The 22,942-nt window shown below is 51.5% G+C and overlaps 1 protein-coding gene across 8 annotated transcripts in view; it reads left to right on the top strand.

Moving 5' to 3' along the window:
- The window catches only part of ADCYAP1R1 (ADCYAP receptor type I), a 50,605-nt gene extending 28,741 nt beyond the window's left edge, over positions 1 to 21,864 (top strand). For 4 of the 8 annotated variants that reach the window (XM_017665188.3, XM_073238641.1, XM_073238643.1 and 1 more), the window contains 8 exons: positions 219 to 372; positions 795 to 855; positions 1,469 to 1,538; positions 5,049 to 5,140; positions 10,817 to 10,900; positions 14,009 to 14,138; positions 15,486 to 15,527; positions 17,013 to 21,864. In XM_017665188.3, coding sequence (XP_017520677.2) covers positions 219 to 372; positions 795 to 855; positions 1,469 to 1,538; positions 5,049 to 5,140; positions 10,817 to 10,900; positions 14,009 to 14,138; positions 15,486 to 15,527; positions 17,013 to 17,201 — 822 coding nt within the window. In that variant the 3' untranslated portion in view covers positions 17,202 to 21,864. Of the gene's footprint in view, positions 1 to 218; positions 373 to 794; positions 856 to 1,468; positions 1,539 to 5,048; positions 5,141 to 6,758; positions 6,843 to 10,816; positions 10,901 to 14,008; positions 14,139 to 15,485; positions 15,528 to 17,012 lie in introns of all 8 variants that reach the window. The other 4 variants (XR_012132221.1, XM_017665192.3, XM_037027416.2 and 1 more) reach the window with 4 other exon arrangements.
- The last annotated feature ends 1,078 nt before the right edge of the window (positions 21,865 to 22,942 follow it).

Here is a 22,942-nt window from a genome sequence, read left to right as displayed (position 1 = left end):
CTTCTAACCAGACTCATAAGATGCTGCAACTCTAAGCTCTTCAAATCCAGGAATGTTGAGTCTTTCAGACCTCTGGGATGTTTTAAACCCAAGCATGCCAGAGCTGAAGGGCTCTGAAATTGCCCCTGGTCCAGCTGGGTTGGATTTTCTGGGCTTGGTGGGACCAGCAGGGGTGGGAGGGGCTCATGCCTCCCCAGCCTTTGCTGCTTTTCCTGCAGGTGGAATGCAAGGCCGTGATGGTTTTCTTCCATTACTGCGTTGTGTCCAACTACTTCTGGCTGTTCATTGAGGGCCTGTACCTCTTCACCCTATTGGTGGAGACCTTCTTCCCTGAGAGGAGATACTTCTACTGGTACACCATCATTGGCTGGGGTAGGTCACTGGCTGTGGCCCGGACAGGCTGAGCCTCATGGCCTGGCTATGTCCTTGGTCTCACCGTCGGAGTGTCCGGCAGAGGAGGCAGGTGCTGCCCTGCCCACAGCGGATGGCACACTCTGGGTCCTTGGATGCTTTCATGCGCTTCCTGCCCGTAGAGGCCACCGACCTGGGAGGGGATATGCTCAGTGGTCCTTCTGAGAGAGATGGCTCAGTGTCTGGTGGAGACATGGACTGCCAGGAGGCCTGGGTGTGAGGGACAGTTAGGGTCCCCAGGCCTCCGTGTCTGAGAGGGAGATGCCCCAGGGTCAGAACCCCACATGTGAGGGGAAACTGGCCTCCAGGAGTCCCCAGTCTGAGGGGATCCTGGGCCTGCTGGTTTTCCTGTTATCATGGGGCCCCTTTTCTTGCTCTTCCAGGGACCCCCACTGTGTGTGTGTCAGTGTGGGCTGTGCTGAGGCTCTACCTCGATGACACAGGGTGAGTATGCCCTTGAGGGCTCTGGTAGGTTCTTACAGATGGTGTCTTGGTGGCTGCCCTGACTTCACGTTAATGGTCCCAGACAAACCAGCCAATACAGGCCCGGACTGCACCCCCAGCTCTGGGCACTGACTGCACCCTGACCTCACCGTGGTGGACCCAGGGTTTTCCTTTCCAGTATTCGTGCCATTTATTCCTTGGTTTTGCTTAAAATGACAGTGGCCACATTTCAGCACAGAGAATGTGCAAGATTTCAGAGCCCCACTGTGTTTCTGGGCCCCGCTCTGAGTGTCTGTTTTCCTCTTAGGGAGGGGAGGGAGAATGTTGAGAGTGAGGGGGCATCTCCCAAAGTCCTAGGTGTGGAGGGGAGCATGGCTCCTGCCCAGGAGCCCATTGGTGATCCTGATTGTTGGGCTCCAATCCCTGCCTTGGCAGGGAAGCAGAGGGAGGGATCAAGGCGTTCGAAGAACCGGGGCTGGGCTGGGGTCTGCAGCCCACCTGAGAGCCCTCCTTCCAGCCAGCCCCTCTTCAGAGCTGTAGGGGAAGAAGAGTCACACACAGAGCCGACCAGGCCCCAGCCCTGAGCTTAATCTTTCTTCTCTTTATCTTTCAGCTGCTGGGATATGAATGACAGCACGGCTCTGTGGTGGGTGATCAAAGGCCCTGTGGTTGGCTCCATCATGGTGAGTGTTCTTTTGGCAAGGAGGGGGGATGAGCCGGGGCCTGAGCATAAAGGAAGAGAGAAGGAAGATAAGGAGGTCCCATAAGCAAACCTCCTTTTTCATGACTGTATTATGTTCTGTAAGCTTGGCACAAAAATCACGTAGCTATTCCATTAGTGTTGAACATTTTTATTATCCCATTTTACTCATGGAAGATGCTGCTAGGAACAGTTCTGTGCATAATTTTGAGCATGTGTGAATATTTCTTTAGGATTAATCCCTAGAAGTGGAGTTGCTGGGTCAAAAGTATTTCCCCTTATCACTGTCTATACTTCTAGTATCAATCATTTGAATTTTTGCACAGTCTTATGGCAGATAACGGTAGCTCATTGCATTTCTCCATATTGCTAATTGAAGCAGAGCATTTTTGAAACATTTATTGATGATTTGTTTTTATTACAGTTAATAACCTATTTATTTCTTTTGCTCATTTTGCTCAGTTCTCTTTCTTACTGTTTGAAAGATACTAAGACTTCATCTGTCATATGTGTTGTAAGTGTTCTAAGAATGCATAATTTTATACAGTCAAACCATCAAGCTTTCTCTTCATGAATTCTGAGCTTTATTTCTTGTTTATGGAAGTCTTTCCCAACCTAAGATATAAAAATATTCTTAATTCTTTTGTAACATTTTAGGGATTGGATTATACATGTATGTCTTTAATATAGCTGAAATTTAATTTCTTTGTCTGATAGGAAATGATATCTAATCTTATCTAGCTGTTTTTTAAAGGATAGATTTTCCACCTTTTCAATTCTTTTGTTGACTAGACCGTCCTTTCTCCATTATGTTGAAATGCCACTTCATCACAAACACTCAATGTGCTCTGCTTGTGTTTAGTTCCAGACTTTCTATTCTATGTTACTAATGGTACTATTCTCTGTTACTAATAATACCTCACCTGCCGGTTACTGTAACCTGGTAGCATGCTTTTTCTAAAACAACTTTTTTTTACTCCTTAAAATTTTCTTGCACATGTACTTTTCAAATACTGCTTTCAAGCTGAAAAAAGAAATCTGGTTGAGATTTTTATAGGAATTGCAATGCATTTAGAAGCTAATTTGGAGCAGAAGTGATTTATCTTAAAATATTGGGTCTCCCACTCCAAGAACACGGCCTGATTCTCCATTATTCTCACGGAGTCATTTTCTACAGTTTCTTAGTTGTCTTGTTAAATTTACTTTGAAGGTATTTCCAGTTTGTGTTTGTATTGTGTCTAAGAATCATTCTTTAATTATATTTTCTAGTGGATTACTGTTGGTGGGTGGGGGTGTTGTGTGTTTTTATGTATTTTTTTCTTTTTCTTGGCTAGTTCCTAAACTCTCTTATTAGTTCTTACCCCTTTTCAGTTGGTTCTTGTGTATTTTCTAGGTAGAAAATTATTACATAATCTGCAAGTGAAATACTTTTTACTTTTCCTTTCCAGTATTCATACCATTTATTCCTTGGTTTTGCTTACAATGAATGACATGTACTCTAGTTTTGGGCAGTTACCCATCACTGAATTAAGAAAGAGACTATTCCTTGATTGTTTAAGTGTGTATTTTTTAAAAATCAGAAATAGGTGTCAAATTTTACCAAATATGTTTCAGAGAGAATTATTGAAGCGATCATTCTCTTGGTGATGGATGTTTATAATATTCTAATTTGTCTTCATTATGAGCAATGATACACTGGATATATTTGTGCATATCTGAGTATATGTGACTATGTCTTTCTAGGAGTGGAATTTCTGGGACAAATGGCATGTACATTTAACATTTTCAGAGATACTAAAATGTTCACCATGAGCAGAGAAAAAGAGTGCTCATTTCTTGTGTCTCTGTTGATGTTCTGAATGCTGAATTACTCACCCATCTTATGGGGGATAATGTTAGCTTATTGTTTTTATCTGTTAATGTCCAAATATGAGATTTTTTTTTGCCTTCCTGGTATGGAAACTTTATGGCCATGGTCTGTTTGATTTGTTTGATTTGTTTGTTCTTTTAATACACTGCTAAATTCTCTTTGTTAATATTTTATTGACAGTTTTTGCACTGCCCTTTGTCAGTCTTCTGGTTTTAGGGGTGTGTGTATGTGTATGTGTGTGTGTGTGTATGTGTGTATTTGTGAGTGTGCTTTCTGTCCTTGTCTGGATTTTGTCACAGGGTTGTGTTAACCTCATAAGTAATTTGGGGGGTTTTCTCTTTATTTGCTTTTAAATGATGAGTTAGTATGTAAATTACACCTTCTTTAAAGGAATTATGAAACTGGGCTGTAAAATTATCTGGGCCTATTGCCTTTTAATTGCGTATGCATCTAATTACTTTTTAGTTTCTCCTGAGGTCATTGCTCTGTTTGGATTTTCTATGTTTTCTCAATGTGAATTTGTGAATTTGTATTTTCCCATTTTGTTTGATTTTCTCTTATGATTTACAATAGTCTATACATCTGTTGTCTTCTTTCTCATCCTTAAATTTGCTCAGTTGCATTTTCTTCTTTTGGATTGACTTAACATGCAGTTAGCAGTATTTACTGTGCTAAATTCAGGGACTGATCAGACACCGGGCCTGTAATGCAAAGAACACTGACAGAACTCTGTCCTCATACAACATGCTTTGTCATTCTTATTGATCTGTGCGACAACAAATAAACAAAGCAAAACCAAAAAATAAAATCTGTTTTCATTGATTAAGTCTGCTTTATTTTAACTAACTCTTTATAATGAATTTTTATCTTTATTAATTTCTTCCTTGTATAAGCTGAATTTGTGGCATTCTTTCCCTAGCTTTTGATTTAAATGCTCAATTATTTTATTTTCAGTATTTATTATTTTTTAATAAGTTAGTATTGGCTGTACATGTTTTTCTCTGAGGGCTGCTTCAGCTGCATCTGGGAGGTTTTGCTGTGTAGTCCTCTCATTATGCCTTATTTCTATTTATTTGCTTCCCTGCCCTCCCCGTCTCACCGTACACAGAGCTTCCCACTTGTTTAGAGAGCTTTTGTCCCTGGTCTTCATCTAAAGGCAAATTCTGTGATTGTTATTCTCAGGCAGTCCTTTAATTGATAATGTTGTCCATTCTCATTCCCATATTCAGTGACTCTGAACTTGGAGTTTCTCCAGAGGACAGCTCTCACCTCTGCTAAAGCTTCTTTATCTGTTTGGCATTGAAGCTTTTCCATCACCCTGATCTTACTTTGCTCCTCTTCCAGAACTGCCCTATTTTCTGGCTCACGATAATCATTCCTGTTTCTCAGTACTCCTATGGAATTATTTTTCTTCTGTCTCTTCTGTCATCTCAATGATATTGTGGGCGGCTGGGAAAATAAACAGGTGTTTACATGCTGCCATCTTGGATTATATGTCTAGATGGGGTCTTGGCTGGGTGGAGGAGGGCCCTGCTGAGGGACTAACAGCCTGTGCAGAGGCAGGGGTATAGGAGGCCTTTTCCCAGAGTGATCATTTCCACCCGCTTTGTCTCTGCTCCTCAGGTTAACTTTGTGCTCTTCATCGGTATCATTGTCATCCTTGTGCAGAAACTCCAGTCTCCAGACATGGGAGGCAATGAGTCCAGCATCTACTTGTGAGTACCATTGTGTGAATGCTGTAGGCACTTCTGACAGCCATGGGGGCCCTGTTCTCAAGTCATAGGAGGAGAAGGGCAGGGCTGTGCGGACAGGGTAATCTACCACGGACATTCGCAAGAAATTGCAAGATTTCTTTCTGATTAAAGTATCTTTAAAATACAGTTGCCCATATGTCTTTTAGCCAGCCCAGGTGCTTGTAATCTGCAAGGAATTACATGCAAGGGAAAAGAGAAAGAGAAAGGAAAGGATGGATCCTATGTCACATTAGGAAAATTAAGATGGAAAACACCAGATTTCCTAGAGTAGTTACATTCTCAGTCGTTTAGAAGTCAGATTTCCTTTGTGGAAGCTGTCTCTGTGGGAGGCTCGTGAATGTCACTGGACACACTGGTGCCTGACACCCCTACCCTTGTCCCAGTGTGTGCGAGTCACTCAGCACCACGTGTGAGGCAGGTGGACATCCCCAGTGGTCTGGGCGTTGGAAGGGAGGGCCTTTCTCTTCCCCACCTTCCCTTGGGACAGCTCTGCTTCTGGGTCTGATCCTCCTACAACTCTCCCTTCCTGAGCAGAGGAACCTCTGCTATGTTTGGAATTGATGGGGTTCCCCGGCAATCTCTGACCATTGAGTGAAGGGTTTTCTCCACTTCCACGGCCATTTGGTTCGTTTCCTGCAGTGTTTTTCAGTCACCCCGCTTGTCCCTGGCTTGTTGTGTCCCATCCCTCACCCAGCTTCACCCAAACCCAAAAATGGGTTTGACCCATTCTGAATCAAACCATGCACCTTCCATCTCACCCTTCTTGTCTTGTGATCAGGAGCATGACCAGCTGGGTATGTAGGGGGGTGCACACTTCTTATGCTGGGGAGGAAGGTTGGTCCCCTGTGGTTGGCTGGAGGGGCCAGATGCGCACAGAGGCCAGACTGCGTGGTGAGGTCAGGGGCAGGAGGTGTGTGGGCACCCCCACCGACCTTGCTGGCAGATGGGGTGCAGCACACAGGGTAGGGCACCACCGAGCCGGCTGGTGGAAAACAGCTGCCACCCCCAGAAGAAGAAGGGCTGGGAAGTGACCTGTTTGGGTGGGAGAAGTGGAGAGAGCCAAGGGAGTGACCACCCTCCACCATTCCCCTCTGCCTCTAGATTCAGACCACCTGGGTCCCGGCACCCAGAGAGCCTGGTGGGACATGTAACCAGCTACTAAATATAGCACCCATTTTACAGCTGCAGGAACTAGTTATCAGGGAAGTGAAAAGGAATCCAGTAGGAAAGAGTGGACTGTACCTGCAAGCAGGCAGGCCCTTGACCCACCATCATTCCTGTCCTCAGGGAATGTACAGGCAAGAGGGTGCTGTTAAGAAGGATACAAACCAGGCTCCCTGGAAGGAGCGGCCCCAGTGGCTTCCAGCCGTATATAAAATGGTGTAAAGTGCTTTGAGGTGGTGGGTTTATGCTTTGGGGGAGGGCAGACCAGCAGGGGACTGGAAGCAGCAGGACATGGTGGTTGAGGGAGATTGCAGGGCTGTGCCTGAGTCCCCTTGCAGCACGAGTTATGTGTTGGGCTGAGAGGCCCCTTCAGATCTGCCCACAACAGCTTTCCAATTTTTTCCTCTGTTTCCAGAACAAATTTAAGCCTGGGAGTCCCCAAGAAAACCCGAGAGGACCCCCTGCCTGTGCCCTCAGACCAGCATTCACTCCCTTTCCTGTAGGTTGGCTCCAGCTGCTCAGATGATAAGGGTTTGTCCTCCGTAGACCAAGACGGCGCTCCCGACTCAGCCCCTGACCCAGCCTCAGGAATTGCTGGGGTCTGGGATCCCTCCAGGGGGCAGGGGCACTGAGCTGCACGCACACTCTCACTGGCTGCTTGGGGTAGAGTGAGTGGCTGGGGTGAGGACTTGGGCAGTGGTCAGGCATGGAGTGTGGGCCTGGGTCAGGGCTCCTGCATGTGCTCAGGCTTGACTTGGCCTGGGGTAGGGGTTAGGGCTCGGCCCGAGGCTGGGGTCAGGGTTAGCCTGCTTTTCCCTGGGGATCAGAGTCTACCTCTGTGAGAAGCTAACTGGCTCATAAAGGTGAGAGTGAGGTTTCAGGGCAGACATGGATTGGCTGAGAGCATCTTGAGCATGGCCTTGCAGGGAGCTGACTTCTTTCCCAGCGGTCTTCCTACTGCAAGGTGGGCACTGGATCTGGGGTAGGGGAGGGAAAGCCCATCTGTATCCCCTTCAGAGACCCTATAGAGTGGGTTTCCACAGCCCTCGGGGTACAGGAAAGAGATGAGGATGGATATGGATGTGGTGGACAGCTCAGTAGCTGGTGTTGGAAAGACAACATTCACTTCTGAGGACAGGCTTGGTCATGGCTAGGCAGAAGCGCAGCCAGGAAGCTTTCAGTCCAGGAGCTCAGCCCATAGCTTTCAGCTTCCCATTCACCTGGGGCTCCACCTGCTACTTCCAGAGCACAGTCTCCCCTGTCCAGGAGCACCCCATCCTCAAAACTCCTGTTAGGGATTGGCAGCAGGGAACGGTTACCCTACTTTGCAGATGGAGAAACTGAGACCCAGACAAGGAAAGTGACATCACCTAGATCAGCAAGTCAGTGGCCAGACAAAGCCTGGAGTTCAGGTGCCCTGACCCCCACACTGGGCAGGGGGCACAGAGGGCTTGCTCATGCCAGTGGTGAGGGAGGTGGTGGGGGTGGAAGGGGAACCCCCCAGATCTGCTGAGCTGGGTTTCGGCGGGAGTACTAGCATGGGACTGCTTCCCTGGGGTCTGGGCCCAGGCTTTCAGGAGGCACTTTGCATCAGGAGGGATCCCATGGAGGACATTTGGCTTAGGCCCTGATATTCTGTGGGCCTGCTGAGGGGCCAACGCTGTGCTTGTACCAGGACCGAGGTGAAATAGATGGGGGTGCTGCCCACAAAGGGCGCCCCCGCAGGGGTCTCTGTCTGACATCCGGCTGGGAATTTCCTGGGGCTGCAGCTCAGGCAAACGAAAGGCATTAAGCACTCATGGAGTTTGGCCCAGGACCAGTGCAGGGGCTAAAGAAACCATGTGCTGCAGCCCTGGGTTACAGACGGGAGTGTCAAGACTGGGAAATTGCTGACTGTGCTGCAGCCCCTCAGGCCTGGGTGCCAGCGGGGGATGTGGGCCCTGTACCTGCCCTGGGGGTCTCCAGCCTTCTGATTAGGCCCCACCCAGCACCCTTGTGTGAGTTTCTTGTCCTCCCTTAGATCCAAATCAGAACTGAACTCAACAACCAGCCTAGGTTCATCTCTTCCTCTCGATTTACTTCCTTTTCCCTTTTTTACTAATTGCAGTGACTTTTCAGAAATTACGATATCTTTCTTTCTCACACCCATCTTTGGCTTTTCTCCTACCCTCTTGTGTTTCTTTTCAATAGGTCCCTTTTCAGAGAGTCATTGAGGGTTAGGGGGAAGAAGGTCCCTTACCTTTGTCCCTAGATCCTTCTCCTGAGAACCTGCCTGGTGTCAGGTCCCCTGCTTTGTTCCACTCTTCCCATCAGAGGCACACACTGGTTCCAGGGGTCTGACTTCCCAGCTGACTCACCACTAACTGTCCTTGAACAGACTTTGAAGAAATCAGAGGAGTCTGTAGTTACTGTTTCCAGGGTCCAGGAAGGGCAAGGATAGTCTGGGAGCTCAAGGAGGAAAGATCTCAGAGGAGAAACAACTGAAACTTTAGAAATCAGGGTGAAGGTTAAGCCTGGCATGCAGGAGGCGACATCTGAGGTTCAGGCTCGCAGATTTCTGCGGTTCACCCAGACCCAGGACCAAGGTCAAGGGATCAGGCCACTGGCTGTAGGAGAGAATAGTAACCTTTCAATCTAGGCAAGGTAGAGAATAAATTTGAAAAGCAGAATGGCTTCCGTTCCTAAAGACCTGAATAAACTCCTTTAATTATTGAGAAAACCATGCTTCTATGTGTCCATCTGCCTCTTTGTATGTATATAAAACAGACCTTTGACATTCACTGAGGACACATGAAGAAACTTCTCAAATCCATGACTTCCTCACAACAATGCTTCTCAAGCTTTGATTTGCATGTGGACCCCCCTAGGCATCTTGTTAAAATGCAGATTCTGAGCTGGCACGTCCAGGATGGCACCTGAGACTCTGCAGTTCTAGAAAGCTCTCTGGTAGTGGTGCTGCTGGTCTGGTCCCCCATCCTGGATAGCAGAGCATCATGACACGGCTCACATCTCACATGTAAAATGGGCCCATAGTGCCCCCTCACGGTGCAGCGTGAATAGAAGATGCTGTATATGACGTGAGAAGCCAAGCTGGACTGAGGCCAGGATGCTGGGCAGATCTTGGCTTGCCCCTTCTTTGAAGTGTGTGATTCAAATTCTTGCCTCAGCAAAATGACACATCACAACATGTCAAGGACCTTCAGACTTACTCTCAAAGAGCTGAAATCACAAACTACGAATCCTTGAATGCCAAAGGTCTGGCCTCTTGGTGTCTCTGTGTTCTCATTTGCATCAGATCCCTGTGGATCCCTCAGGCTGTTTCACGTACTAGGAACTCAGAGCCACATGATGCCTGAGGAGGATTTGTGAAGTAGACAGTTCTTTCGCAGTGTGACGAGATGGCATAGCTCTTAATCTGTCGCTTACGTGTTTATCACAGGAGGAAAGGAAGGGCCCACAGCTTGTGCCAACCCAAGCATAAGCAGGACCCTGAAGGGCTAGAATTCAGAATTCAGCCTGAGGCCTGCCTGGGGAGGTGGCTACTCTGTGCTCACCCGGTGGGACATAGAGCAAGACCGGCCCCCTGGGCCCACCTGTGGAGGCCTCCTTGAGGTGACTTGTTTCTGCAGGCAGGGGGCAGTGCGCAAAAGGTGCCCCTCTCAGCCTTCAGTTGCGTGTTGAACTTTTGTCAAGATGTCCAGCCCAGCCTTGTGTAATGCCACTCTCAGCAGTGATGGAAATGCCTGAGCATCGTGGCTAGGGAAATGAGGAGGTGGGTTTTCCATCTGATTTCATTTTAATTTAAAAAATGGCCACAGATGCATAGTGGTGCTCATATTGCCTGATGCAGGTCTAGACTGATTAACAATCTGTTCCATCATCCTACCTCCGCTCCCCCCGTCTGCTCACACTGAGGTGACTGGGGGCTCAGAGAGAGGAAGGTGCTGGCAGAGGAGTGGGAGGCATAGAGGGGCAGACCAGTGGACTCTCAAGTCCATCTTCACAACTAAGCCCTGAGCTGGCCCGATTCCAGGCGTGGTCTGCTCAGGGCAGGCAGCATAGGGTCCATGATGTGAGTTTCCAGCTGCCTATCTTGCTGAGTGACCTCTGGTAAAGCCATGCTCTGAGCCTGGAGCTGACTGTGGAGACAGCTTCTGGCCCCCTGTGTGACACCCAGCCCAGGCCCTGCCGAACACACACACTTCCTTTAAACCTCCAGCCCTAGTCCCCATGCAGGTTCTATGTGTGCATTTGTGTCCATGCACACACATGTACACAGAAGGGCATGCATTTCTGTGTCAGAACTGACCATGCCCTGGTCCTCAGCCTCCTTATTCTCCTCCATTTCACCACCCCGGCCTTGTCTCTGCACCTCCACTCCTTTGCCCTCCCTTGGGCCGTGTTCTAAGTCCACCTCAGTTTTTCCATTGCCTGATGCCCCAGCTGACAGAAGTGCTGATCTTGTCACACCAGCAGCTGCGTGCAGAAATGTTACTGCAAGCCACAGCGGGCTCAGCAGCACTCTTGCAAGATGTCAGAACTGTCCACCATTACTCTGTAAGTGTTCGTGGCGTGGCTGCAGCCGGGTGTCCTGGAGGGGAAACGCATGCTGCTGCCGCCTGGAGCTTGCGTCCCGCAGGGCTGGAGGAGAGCAGGGAGCAGGCCAGCGCCTCCAGCCCTGAGCCCTTTCCCAGCTGTTGCATGTCACGTCTGTGTGCCTTGTGACTTCTCTGCAGCCTTGTGGCCATGGGGTGGGAGGGGAGGTTGCGGGGATGGAGCTGCGGCCATTGTGGGAACAACTGGGGCTTGGCCAGTGCTGAGGAGGAAGCAGCTCCGAAGCCTCTGGGCTGCTGCGTGAGGTGAGGTGAGGTGTGGTCTTTGCCCAATGCCCCACTTCTCTGGGCTTCAGTCTGCAACTGTCAGATGATTTCTAAGAGCCTCAGAACTTGAGTTCATATGGACTGTCCCTGTGCATGGAATGGGACCTTCATCCCAGTGAACCTCACTCCCAATTCATGTGCGAGGGACTATCCCCCGACAACCCTACGAGGTGGGTCCTTGTGTTATCTTCATGTTAGAGATGAGAAAGCTGAAGCACAGAGAGGAGAAGTGACTCACTCAAGGGCTCATAACTGGCAGGGTGAGAACTTGAACCCAGAGAGCCCTGAGCAGTAGGCCCAGGGCATCTCTGCCTGGAGTGCCGGCCTCAATCTGGACATCCCTTTAAAGGGGGACACCCACTAATTTGGGTGGCTCTGAGTGTTGGGAGCTCTTTTTGGTGTTTTTTTAGGACTCTCTGCCCATGGATGCCTCCGTGGGTCAGGAGGACAGAGATCAAGGCCCTGTGTCACTATCACTCTGAGTTAATCAGATCATAGGGTAATTCTGTGTGTATCCTCAAGGAAAGGTGCCAGGGCCCACACCTATGTCCCCATTTGAAGACCTCCAGTCTTGCTCTGAAGTACTGGGGACCTGGAACTAGGGAACACTGAGCCCCTAGTGGAGTTCCTCATCTGCCCCCACTGCCCTGTCTACCACAGGGATCACTGGGATGCCTTGGGTCCCTGGCAGAAGTCCCCAGCCAGTCCAGGGCTGCCACCGAACCATTGCAGGGCCTCAGGGGAGGGAAGGCATTGACCTCAGACTGCGCTGTGGGTGCCTCTGCTGCTGTTCGCCACATCTGCTGGGGCTGGGAAGGCTCTGGGAGCCTGAATGGTCACTTTTTCTCGCACACTGAACCTGTCCCACACGTGCCACCTGGAGCTCTGAAGAGATTTGGCCTTCTGGCTTCCAAGGCACTTTGAGACTGGGAACAAGTCCCTGGAAATGGACCCATCTGTGGGAGAGGTGGAGGCAGGGAGGAAGGAGGGTAGGGACCACAGGCAGGTCCCAGGGCTGCCCTCCTTCCTGAGCCCCTTCAATTAAGCTGCTTGGGTAAAGCAACCCCTTCAGGCAGGGTCATGGAGGGGCCGCAGTAAGTCCACCTGTGTGCAATCCGGCCACTTTTCTCTTTCTTTGGACTGTCAGCTCTTCAACCAACATACCCTGCTGCCTTCTGGTGCTGGGCACTCCCAGGTCGTGGTCAGGTTTAAGGCCTCAGAGGCTGTCACATGGGGACCACTAAACAAACGTGTAGTCTGTTTATCCCTTCATGGGAAGGCACTTCCCAAGTGTGGTCCCGTGCCTGGCACTTGCTGGCACAGCAGAGACAAGTGATCCATCCCCATTTCAAGGAGCCTTAGTCTGAGAGAGGACAGACATGGGAGGAAGGGCAGGAGAACACAGCACTCCAGGGCTGCACCTGGGCTCAGATTGGGGGCCTGCTGGGAGAGTCAATGCCAGCAGAACAGGCTGCCTAGGAGCACGGGGAGGATGGGTGGGCACTCAGAGCTCAGGACTTCCTGCTTCCAGGGCAAGCCTTGGTCCACCCGAAGGTCTCCCCAGGCTACTCTGGCCCCTTTGTGTTTTCTTCCTGCTTCTCTTTCTTCCAACCCTGTCCCTCCCACTTTCCTTCTCAGTAGAAACTGGGAGCAAGAGCTTCGCTCAGACCCCATGAATTAGGCTCCTCCTGAGCTCCCATGTTCAGCAGAGCATCCTCCCAGAAAGGCTGTGATGGGGGAGAGGGAGGGGCATGCAGTGTAACTGCCCCAAATCAAACGGCTGCCCTCATGCCCAGCTGCCCACCCCTGTGGGGCCAACTCTGCTGGAGAGGGTGTGGCTGCGGCGCCCCCCTCCCCCACTTCAGAGCAGGGCTGGCTCTTCTGGGAGGTCCAGAGGGAGCCAGTGCGCTGGCGTGGGTGGGCATGGGCTCTCTCTCGGAGACCCTCTGGGAGCACCCTACCCGACAGAACAGGACCCAAGAGTGCAGGTGCTGTGCAGGCTCTTGATGTCCCCGCATGGCGTCTGTGTCCCTGCCTGCCCAGAGCAGAGCCCACCCCCCTGGGCCATGGGGTCAGTCACAGCGGAGCCCCAGAGGAGCTGCCTCGGACAGCATGGGGGCCCCTGTGGCCCTTCCTCCTGTCTGTCTTGTCCCTGACCCACTGTCCCAGATGGCAGGGCTCAGTTGTTGAATGTTTATGCCCAGAGTCAGTTAGTCCTTCCAAGGGTCCCTCCAACGTCTCTCCTGCTGGGGCGCACCCACCCAGCCTCCTTGTCGTCAGCACCTCCCTTCATGAGTGTCCCTGGGGAGCCCCAGACTCAGAAAAGCCAGCTGCCCCGTGGCCCCGTGGTACTGCTCTTTCAGTCCCTTGGAACTTCCTTCTAGAGCGGGAGGGCGTTTGCTCCAGCTGGGGACCTGTCATGTTGCTCAGGCCTTCTGAATACCATCCCTGCATTTGCCCTGATTTCACTTCTCCAAAGAATTTTGCACTTCCCTCCACATGTATTTGTAAATCACATACTTCCGTGTTCATTTTTAGTGGTTCTTCAGGATACTGACATGGCCGAGAGGGACAGCTACCCTGCAGACTGTGGGGTGTGCCCCCAGAACTTCCATGGGGTTTTGGAAGCCTGGACCCTGTCAGTCACCATTTCTGCCAGGCTCCTATGTGTTCAGAGAGAATCCTTAGGGGCAGTGGACAGGGACCCCAGCTCTGGTGCCCCCCCCATGGCCCTGGCCCTGGGCCCCTGCAGCCCCCAGAGCACTGTCTTGCTCTCTTCTGACAGACGGCTAGCCCGGTCCACCCTGCTGCTCATCCCACTATTTGGAATCCACTACACGGTATTCGCCTTCTCCCCAGAGAACGTCAGCAAGAGAGAGAGACTCGTGTTTGAGCTGGGGCTGGGCTCCTTCCAGGTAGGCATGAAACTTATGGAGAGTGCAAGTCATAGGGAGTCAGGGCCCTGACCCTGGTGGTTCCAGAAACTTCTTTCACCTAGACTTGGCCTCTGTGTTTCCGTTTCTGAAGTAAGAGAATAGAAGGGAGCTGGAAGAGCCCTTTCTGCTCTCTACCCCCTGGGCGCCTGTGAGACGACACACTGATGTCTTCTGTCACTGTGTCTGGGTGTCGCTGAGCCAGGCCTGCCTTGGGTGGCAGCCCTGCATCCCTCAGCATCAGCCCTGGGTATTAGCAGGATGCCCTCAAGAGATCTCTGTGACTATAGCCTGACTTGAGCCTGTAGATCCTGCACACCAGGAGTGCTGGAGGTCAGTCCTACCCAAGTTGGTTCCCAGCACAGGACCTGGTCACAGATAGCTGATGAGCTGAAAAGGTGGGTGAGCCAACAGATGTATAAATAAACGGTCCTGGGAATGAGTGGATGGACTAGTGACTCTGTGCATGAAGGAATGAGCAGATGGGGTGGTAAACAAGTGAAGGAGCAAGTGAGTTGGCAAGAGAATGCATAGTGAGTAAGTGAGTCATGGGGGCCGGAGGGGTCAGGGAAGGAAGGGGGCTCCCTGGGTGTCCCCAGGCTGGAGTGCCTCTCCCTAACTAAGCCATTTAAGTGAATAGGTGACCATGATGGTTGAAGAGTTACTCTCTGTATCTGACTTGAATCTTTCTCTCCTTCCATTCTAATTCAAGCCATTTTACCTGTTAAGTTTTTTAGCCTGGTGAAGCTAGAAGTTTTATAAACAAGGCCCCAGCCTGGGAGGCAGAGCCCAGGGTTCCTGTCTTAGTGCAGGGGTTCAACGTGCAAAGAATACATGCAAGGAATCTATGTAGAACAGCTAAATGCCTGCTCTGTGCCAAGCACTTAGGTGGTGTTTTGTGTGTGCTGTGCACTTGAGTATCTGGCTGGAGGGAGGGGGAGTGGGGGTGGGGTGGGGAGAAAACACAGGTCTGTTCTGTCCTGGAGGAGTGTTCCCTTGGGGAGCCTGCAGGCTGCTTGGGGAGCCCAGAGAACATTTGGAAGATATTCAGGGAAGGCTTCCTGTAGAAAGCGGGATAGAGCTGGCCCTTGGGAATGGGAAGCATTTGACCAGGGAAGGTGAGATCCAGATCAAGGCTGCAGCTGCTTGGCTCCGTGGGTGCCACCATCTTGGTGGAGCAGAACTTCTCCCATCTCACCCCAGATTCCCAGGCACTGGGCCCCCATCCAGGTCATCCTGGTGTCACTCCCCACTCCTGCCACCTTCCACACACACCACGTGAAGGCCCTTTGCTAGCATTCTCAAGTTATTTTTGCTCTCTCTCCCTAGGGCTTTGTGGTGGCTGTTCTCTACTGTTTTCTGAATGGGGAGGTAAGACCCTGGCCCTCTGGCTTCATAGCAGTGGAGGTGGGGTTTGCTGGGGAGGAGACAGGGGCACGGCCTGCTGGCCACACAGATTCCCTAGACCAGGGCAGTATTCCCGGCATCTAGAGGAAGGGTGAGGCACTGGTGCCAGGGTCTCCTGGCAGCCTCCTCCCACCCTGTGCCAGAATCTCCCCCGCCCTTGCCTGCTGTGCAGCGAAAGCCCAGCCTCTGGAGCAGAGCTCCTCTGGGAAAGGCGTCGACTGCTGTGCGCAGACGTGCCTGGGAGGACTCTCACTGTAATAAAACACACCTTAGTGAAGGACTGAAGGTGATAAAGGACAAGGCACAGGGAACAGTGCCTCCAGTTCATGGGGAGTGATGGGCAGGGGTGCTGAATGGGGCACTGCCCCCCACAGGCCAGCCTGCCAGCCCAAGCCTGTCCCCTGCAGAGTAGGGACTGTGGGAACTTAGGAGAGACCCTGGGAAAGGCTGGAACCTTCTATAAAGCTGTATTTCCAAAGCTGTGGACTTGGGACCTTCTGCTCTAGCTGTCAGGATGATGCTTTAGAGCAGAGCCCCAACTAGGTGCTGGGACTGAGTGGGCGGAGTCATGGCACAGTGCTTGGGGCTTGGCTGCAGGACCTCAGCAGTATGCTCCTACCCTTTTTGCATCTGAAAAGAGAATATTGGGCTCAGAGAAGGCCAAGATGGCCTGCTGAAGGGTCAGATGAGGATTGTGGAGAGAGGCAGAGGGCCCTGCAGGGAGTGGCTGGAGAGCCGAGAAGGAGCTTGCAAGGTGTGCGGTGAAGTGGGAGCTTGAGCCGGAGTGGTGGGTGCCACTACTACTTCCGGCCGTGCAGTTTTTGCACTACACTAGTGCTGGGCTGGGGACGTTTGGAGGCTGAGACTGGGCTTGGCCCACACGTGCCGCACCAGGAGCAGCACCCACAGGGGTGCATCCTTTAGTGGTTCTCAGCCCTGATTGCGTACTGGCATCCACTGAGAAGCTTTATAACATGCCTGTCTTACCCCAGAGATTGTAGTGTAATGGTTGTGGGGTGTGGTCTGGGCATCTGGATTTTTAAAGCTGTCCAGTCTTCTAATGTGTAGCCCACTGTTCATGGTCTGCAAGAGTGAAGCCTCTTGCCCTGATCTGTTTGCCCTGAGGGCCTGCATTTTAAAGATTCCTGTGTGCTAGTCTCTGACTGTGGAACACTGAGGGCCAGGAGCAAAGGCCCACAGACCACAAGAAGCCCTTAGAGGGCAGGCCTTGCTCAGACAGTGACCTGGGGAAGAGACCCAGGTCAGCTCCTCAGAGGCATTCCTTTCCCACTGGTGACCTTGGGGACTGCAAGCTGTAATTTGGGAGTTGGCGGGTGCCGCTGGTGGTGGCAGTGCCAGCCTGGGCAGGGCCTCAGGGCAGGGCAGACAGGTGGATAAGCATGGAGAGGATGTCCGCCCAGAAGTGACCACTCAAGTTGCTCCCTGCAGGTGCAGGCGGAGGTCAAGCGTAAGTGGCGGAGCTGGAAGGTGAACCGGTACTTCACTGTGGATTTCAAGCACCGGCACCCGTCCCTGGCCAGCAGCGGGGTGAACGGGGGCACCCAGCTCTCCATCCTGAGCAAGAGCAGCTCCCAGATCCGGATGTCTGGCCTCCCTGCCGATAACTTGGCCACCTGAGCCCACTCCCCTGTCCCCTCTCCTCCAAACACAGGCGGGGCTGCAGGCGGCATCGAACCAGGCATGCTGTGCCTCTTTTCTCCCCTCAGGCAGCCCTGGGCTGGAAGCTGGGCTCCCTGAGGTGGGGGAAGGATGCAGAGCACAGGTGGGTATTTCCCCTCCCCGTCTGGCTCTGACCCTGCTCACTATGGGCCTCAGGGCCCGATCCCAGACATGTAAATACTCCTCGAATTTGGAAAATCTCATCCCTACCCCTGTGCCCAGTGTCCCTGCTTACCTCCTAGCAGTGAATCGCCAGGTTGCCAGGGTGTCCTAGGATATTGAGAGGGGAAGCCATGCCCACCTGCCTGTTAGCAGAAGCCGGTCCCCAGCTCCACCCCGGCGCATCTCCACCTGACCCTCTGTGTGAGGCCTTGTGTGCTGAGGCTGATGATCTTGCTTTGGGGGGATTGGGGTGGCCTGCCCGACAGCTCCCTGCAGTGAGGGCTCCTTGGATCTGCTTGCCATTCTAGGGCATTTTCCAGTCCCCGAGGCCTACCAGAGGTCCAGCTCAGGTGGCCAGAGCATCCTTCAGACCCAAAGCTCTCTCATGCTCACCCAACTTCTTGGTGTCCAGGTGCCCAGCTCTTGGGTGCCAGGCCAATGGGACAACTCTAGGGTTCTTCCAATCAAAGACTTCAGTTTGGGTGTGAGGCCAAGGGTCAGAGGAAGTTCTGGTGCTTTTCATTTGGCTTAAGAAAAATTGCCAAGAGCTAGAAATGTAGATATGATTGGAAAGGAGATAGAATTTGGGGGACCCCATGGAAAAAGACTTCCACAATCTTCATTATTTTACCCCTGACTCAAAGTGGGCAGGGATTCGTCTGGTAGCCTCCCTTCTGACCCTCTTGCGTTAGCTGCAGAGGCGAGAGATGGATTCCTCAGAGAAATTGCTCCTCAACCGTGCCTGCCACATACAGCTGAGCCCTGCCCCTCCCCGTTTCCCCTGAAGTCGAAGCCATGACTAGGATGAACCAGCCGCCTTCCTGTGATGCCAGTGGACCCTGAAGCACCTTACACCTCCATGTGCCCAAAGCCAGGGCTCCGGGCTCTCCCCCTCACCACCCACCTGCATGGGCGATGAAGCAGCTCCTCGGGCTTAGGCTCAGCTACGGAAATCTCTGTGAGACCTCTGCGAGACTCCACTGTGTGCTCCTGGCAGTGAATCGCCAGGTCGCTGAGAGGGGAAGCCATGCCCACCTGCCTGTTAGCAGAAACTGTTGGGAGGAGCTGCTGCTCCCCAACTCCTGTCTTGGCTCCCCAGACCAAGAATTTAAGATGAGGGCAGAACCAGGTTGGGGGAAGGTGGAGGCAAGTACCAGAGTGCCATGGCCCGTGCGTGGGACCCACTTCGTTCCATGTCAGCTTTTGGTGGTGTTCCTGTCCAAGTGTGTTTGCAAACTTGTTTCATGATCATGTTTTGGAATGCAGGGAGTTTGGATGGAGGGGGAATGTTGCTTAGCTTGATTTTATAACAAGGGGCCTGGGGACCTTGGAGATCTGTCTGGAGAGGCCTTCGAAGTGACTGGAGAAGGGTTTAGTTGCTTGGTTTAGAGATGAGCTCTGTGTCCTTTGCCTATGAAGCACTACAGACCTCAGTCTTTGGCAAATCCAGAGAGAGAAAGGGAGCCACCTGCCCTTTCCTGGGCACATTTGGTACCTCGGCTGGTTATGGGTATATAGTGACCCTTCCTGCACCTGGCCTTGTGCCCCACCTCCCCCCATCTGACAGCCATGTGCATTACCCACATGGGAGTCCACTGGCCACTTTGCAGTTTGGACACCACTGGGGTCCTAAGCTGCTCAGAAGGAGCCATGGACTGGGATTCAGAGACCTAGAACCTACCCCAGTTAGGCATAAGCCTGAGACTGGACAGAGAAATCTGTCCTAAGCCTCAGTTTTACCATTTGTGAGATGAGACAACTTCTAAAGCTTCTCCAGGCTCTTAACTTCAGTAATTCTACAGTTCAGAACTAAGTCAGGTAAAGGGCATGCATCATTGTTACATGTATCACCTAAGGTTTTGATGTTTATGTTTGTGTATGTGTGGAGGGAGGGGGAATGCTGTTTATTTTGCCTTTCTTAGAAATGAAGCATTGGTCTCTTCCATCTGGACACCACCTTGGAAACTGGTGGGCCAGAGGGAAGGAAGGATCAGGCCCAGGACAACTGGACAGGTGCCTTGAATATTATGTGCAAATTCAGCCATGTCCCTGCCAGGGGCAGCATGCCACGACTGGTGGGTAGTGGCCATCCTTGGATCCTAGAGCAGTTGCTGGGTGCAGACCCCATTTCTTCATCCCTGCCCCCACCAGTAGGTCTGCTTCACTGGAAGACGAGGCTTTGACTTCATACATCTATCACCACAGAGTGGCCAAGACACAGTCTGAATCCCATGTGCCATTCTATCGCCTGAGCTCTGGGCCTGTGTCCTCATGGAGGCTTCAGGTTCCTGTCGGTTCTTTCCGGACAAACGACTGCAGCCCTGGGAAAAGATGTGCCAGGAGGCTAGGCAGCTGGCCTTGAGGGCCATGGGCAGTAGGGGAACAGCAAGAGGTCTGGGTAAAAAAAACCCTTTCCTCTCTGACTCTTTGTTTTCAAATCTGTAAAATGGGCAGTAAGCCTAGGTGATTTACACAGCCCATTGCATCTCTGGAATTCTTTGTCTAAACACCAGCCATCTACTGGGAATGGGTCTACAGGCAAGGGTTGTGGTGTTTGCCTGGACTGAGAAGGGTAAGAATCACGTCTAATGAAGAAGCGTTGAGGGCCTTGGGAATGGGTAGGTTGGAGGGGAGCAGAGTGCAACTCCATGTCTCTGGACGATCATTACCAGGAAGGAGACTGTTGTTCTCTGCAGTCCTAAAGGATGGATTCACCCCAGGAGGCCGAGTTCTCCTTGGGATGGAGAGATCTCTCATCCTGTCACACTGTCCTGCCATGAGCAGGCACTGTCCAGAGAGGTTCCAGCCCCGGGGAAATGGCACTCCGAGTCAGGGACGCTGCCTGTTGGGGAGCCTGTTGGGTTGGAGGGAGTGTTTTGGCGGGGTGTTCAGTGGCTTTCCGACTCCCTGCCGGGCCCAAGGCCAGGCCACATTCTCTGTCTCAGTGGGTAGCTCTATGACCCTTAACTCACCTAGTGGGCTGCAGCGATTCCTTTCTAACCCCTCCCCTTCCCCAAGCTGGCTTCTCCGGGGCCAGGGAGCTGGAGCTGACCCCAAAGCTGGACATATGTCCGAGTCCATCATCCCCCACCAAGGGCACTGACTCTCTTCCATCTGACCCTTTCCCTTCCTGGAAGGAAAGCTAAAAGAGGCTTCCGGTGTAATTCTGTGAGTACCCTTAACCCCTTCAAGGCTGCTCCAGAGTAAAAACAGTGAGTGCTTTGTCATCTTAAATTCTCACTTGAGCCCAGTGGCCACGGAAGCCCACGGGAGAAGCTTTGAGCAAGGAGTGGGGGCCTAGGCTGCTCTCAGCTTTGTCACTGACCTGCTGTTTGGCCTTCACTCCTCCCCCATGTATCTCTGGGGAGACCTGGTGCACAAAGCACTAGAGCTGGGAGGAAACTTGGAGATCTGCAGGTCAGATCTCCCCACAAGGCTGATAAGAAAACCCAGGCTGGCTTAGCATGGTTGCCTGCACCACGTTAGGATCCAGTATGCTTTACAAACCTGAATAAGGAAATGGGCCTGCCAGTATGTGCCCATCCCTGCATGTGAGCCAGAGAGAGACCCTCAGTGAAGCATTCATGCATTCAGTCTTGTGCAGGAGAGGGGTTCTGGCTGCAGAAGTTAGGACTCCAGACTGCTGGAGGAGCAGTGGGGTCAGCGTGGCATGGGGAGACCTGCCTTGTAGCCTGGGTTTCACCACACATTCTGTGCTCCAGGGCTGAACCCCTCTGGGCCTCTGCTTCCTAATCTGAGAGGTGGGAGGGCACAGTGTGCGGTCGGCCCCTCAGGCCAGGGATGAGGTTGAAGGGAAAGGCCCTGTGTGTGAAAGGGCTTCACACTATGCACATGTGCGCTGGATAGTGGGGTGGTGACCCCTGAAAGGGACCCCTGCTGTTTGTCAACTGCTTTGACCCCTCCTGGGTTAACCTTTGCCCCATTTGTAAAACCACCAGCACTGGGGGCAGGGGAAGACCGGTGGGCTCTCATGGACACAAAATTCCAGGTTATCCTCCATCACTGCTTCAGTTTGTTCTTGGGGTTTGGATGGGGAGACTCCCACGTGGGTGATATCAGTGTCTCCGTGTCACCCCCTTGGGAATCCTTCAAGGATCTGAGATACCCCTCAAGTGGGCTGTGTGCCCATTCCCTCTCCTTTTCCTCAACTCAAAGTCCTGGGATGCATCCGTGCTTAGCAATCTGTGTCTTGTGTTAGGTCTGTTTTCTGTAGCTTTGCCCCTGTGAGGGTGGGAGTGGGGCAGCCCCTAGTATCCCAGATGTGGCTCCAGACTCACTTGTGGAGCTAGGCCCATCTGGGTTTCACGTCCCTCGATAAAGATAAGCCCCCCAGACCTCACTGCTACCGCTGCCTCTGTTAATACTGTGTTCACAACCTTGTTCGGGATTTTAAGGATGTCAAACTGCTGTAGATGACTCAATAAATGTCTTATTATTTTTCCTGGTGGATGTAACTTGGCAGAAGTGGAGGGCTGGGAGGAGAGAAGGTGGAAGGGGAGGAAATCTGACACCCAAAGTAATCTAGTCTATAGGATCCTGTGGCCTTTTAGATTCCAACGGAGAGTTATGAAAATGGGTCTGAATGAGCTTGGAATGGACTTGGAAAAGTAGAGTCCTGGCCTAAAAAGGACTTGCAAGGATCATACAACTTGACTGGAATGAAGGCCTCCTGGATGTTTTGGGTTCCTAGAAATGGAAGCAACTCATCCACAGTCTTTGATGCCTCCTGGTCTTCATCTGGTTTTATGAGAGTGGCCACCAGATACAAAGCTTGCATACAGTGAGTATTTCCTTGTAGGTAACCATAGGTGTATCATTGGCTTCTAGAGTCCTGTTCCCCTAACGGTTCTGGATATTTGGTGCCATCAGCTCCGGCCAAACCAAATAACCAGTTCCGGGGAACCCCCATTCCCTTGAGGTTCTGTTCATTGCCACAACCTCTGGTGCCCTTTCTTTATATTAGAATTTTTAGTTGCTAGCAACAGAAGATAATTTGGACTGACAAATCAGGAAAAGTGTTTAGAAAAAAGATGTTGGGCAGCTCATAGGATTCTTGTGAGGCTGGAGAAACCAGAATAGGTGCCTCAAGCCATACCATGCCACAGATTTGATGAAGCTGTTGGCCATTGGTGCTGCCAGCCCAGTGATGTCCCTTCTGTGCCAGGGACCCAACCTCACAATTACCATTTTTGAAAGCAGATAGATTTACTGCTGTTATCACCAGCAAATCAGATTCCACATACAGTTTCTTCCTTCAAGTTGCCCACTTCTTAATCAGTCTCACATTAGACCAGTGGATTATCTGTGTTCTGTCTGCAAGGGAGGCTAGAATGAACTTTCCTGGGTTCTATCTTGCAGAGGTTAAATTTATAAGTCCAAAGTTTCTAAACAATAATAGTATTAAGAAGTCCTGAAATAATAGATGTCCACCATAGTAATCTTGAGGTCTACAGTTGCAGAACCAGCTCCCTCCAGTGATCAGGTGGGTCACTCTGAAGAAGTCAATGAATAGATGA

The sequence above is a fragment of the Manis javanica genome, chromosome 6, assembly GCF_040802235.1.
Source record: "Manis javanica isolate MJ-LG chromosome 6, MJ_LKY, whole genome shotgun sequence".
NCBI classification, from domain to species: Eukaryota; Metazoa; Chordata; class Mammalia; order Pholidota; family Manidae; genus Manis; species Manis javanica.
The sequence above is the reverse complement of the archived record's forward strand: the minus strand, read 5'-3'. Positions and strand labels throughout refer to the sequence as shown.